This window comes from Mastomys coucha, unplaced genomic scaffold (assembly GCF_008632895.1).
Source record: "Mastomys coucha isolate ucsf_1 unplaced genomic scaffold, UCSF_Mcou_1 pScaffold6, whole genome shotgun sequence".
Lineage (NCBI taxonomy): Eukaryota > Metazoa > Chordata > Mammalia > Rodentia > Muridae > Mastomys > Mastomys coucha.
In genome coordinates, this window is record NW_022196912.1 from 99075894 (window position 1) to 99077750 (window position 1857).

At 42.6% G+C, this 1857-nt stretch overlaps 1 protein-coding gene across 1 annotated transcript in view; it reads right to left on the bottom strand.

The window, feature by feature from the left end:
• Positions 1-1132: 1132 nt before the first annotated feature.
• LOC116081072 (acyl-coenzyme A thioesterase 5-like) overlaps positions 1133-1857 on the bottom strand; it is an 8201-nt gene continuing 7476 nt past the window's right edge. The window contains exon 2 of the mRNA XM_031357733.1: positions 1133-1854. Coding sequence (XP_031213593.1) covers positions 1255-1854 — 600 coding nt within the window. The 3' untranslated portion in view covers positions 1133-1254. The remainder of the gene's footprint in view (positions 1855-1857) is intronic.

Here is a 1857-nt window from a genome sequence, read left to right on the forward strand (position 1 = left end):
TTAAATTTTTTTATTACTCTTATTTCTAACTAGTAAATAGTCTGTACCTAAAGTGTTATGACTTCCATTCTAAGAGGAGAAATTAAAATATTAAAAATTAAATATTAAATATATATATATTTGGTTTTTCGAGACAGGATTTCTCTGTATAGCCCTGGCTGTCCTGGAACTCCCTCTGTAGACCAAGCTGGCCTCGAACTCAGAAATCCACCTGTCTCTGCCTCCCAAGTGCTGGGATTAAAGGCGTGTGCCACCACTGCCAGGCCAAAATCTGATATATTTTTAAAGATTTATTTATTTATTTATTTATTTATTTATTTATTTATTTAATGTATGTGACTGTATTGTCACTGTCTTCAAAAACACAAGAAAAGGGCCTTGGATTTATTATAAATTGTAGTGAGCCACCATGTGGTGGCTGGAATTGAACTCAGGACCTCTGGAAGAGTAGTCAGCGTTCTTAACCACTGAGCCAACTCTCTAGCCCCAAATCTAACATTGTAATGAGTTTTATATTACAGCTGTTTACTGGCATTCATGAACAATTGGTACCTGGACCCCAAAACTGCAACTATTCATATACTTCATATGAAATGGTGTGGAATTGGCATGTAATCAGAAAATCTATGTTAAAACATTAAGGTCACAGCCAGGTTACCTGTGACCCTCAGTATAGCACAAACACTGTGCAAATAGCTCCTCTACTACAGTAGAAGGCTTGAGCAAAAGACCCTGAAACGGCCCCTGTATGTGCAGTGAAGATTTACTGTGCTTTCAAATAGGTTTGATCTTTGGGTGGTAGAATCTGCAATGCCGAACCTACATACATGAGGGGTTATGGCATATGTTTTCTGGAACAGAGATTATGGATTCATGTATGAACAGCCATTTAGTAAACAGTTATTGGCTTGCATTATGTAGCAGGCACTGAAGCATTATCAGTTGCATGCTGTGCCACGAAGCAAAGATGCTTCTCAAGCTCTTAGGGGTCTTAAAAATTGCTGCCCACTAAGGTGCAATGGGATAGCTCAGCAGCAGAGTGCTAGCCTACTATGCACAAGCCCTGGGCTTAGTCCTTGGCACCATAGAAAAGTAAAACCTAATTCTTCCTCAAACACAGTCCATAAAAACATTGTGGGGAAAAACTTCAAGACTTTATTGAAAGGAGAAAACAATGCACACACATCCTAATGGGGGGGGGGGCAGCTATTCTCAGGAGGGATCACCACCAGAAATGTCACCACTCAAAGAAAATCACAGTTTTGCTGGGACTGGCCTCTCATGTTCATTCAAATGTTTATGGAAGAAAGTCTGGAGTTGCTGCCAAGCATCCACCTGGGCCATGGCATGAGCCCTGGACTCCCCTCCCCAGATCACAACAATATTAAAGTAACTGTGTACTGAAGCTTTACACCAGGGGAAGTAAGGGGGCTCAATATAGTGGCCTGTCTCTGGGTAGCAGATGATCTGGGGCTTTTCCTTCCCATGGGCCTGCAGGAGTTTGGAGGCCTCTCTGGCATAGAACTCGCTCTTCCAGTTGTGGTCATCCTGACCTACAAGGAACAGGAAGGCTGTGTCAGACCTTTCCACGGGAATGATGCTCCTCTGGTCAGCTCCTTCCAGAGGGACATTCAGAAAATCCACCATATCTGAAAAGCCATCTTTGGTTACTTTAGTTCGATTTATGTCACTGCCCACAGTGGGTAGACTCTCATCCTTGTATTTTAAGGTTCTGCCAGTATTGACCATGGAGCCATTGATAATGACAGCAGCTGTGATGCCTTTCAGAAAAGAGGCCATGGAGAGGCTGAGTTCAGCCCCTTTGGAAATTCCCAGCAGGCCAATTCCTGGACCCTT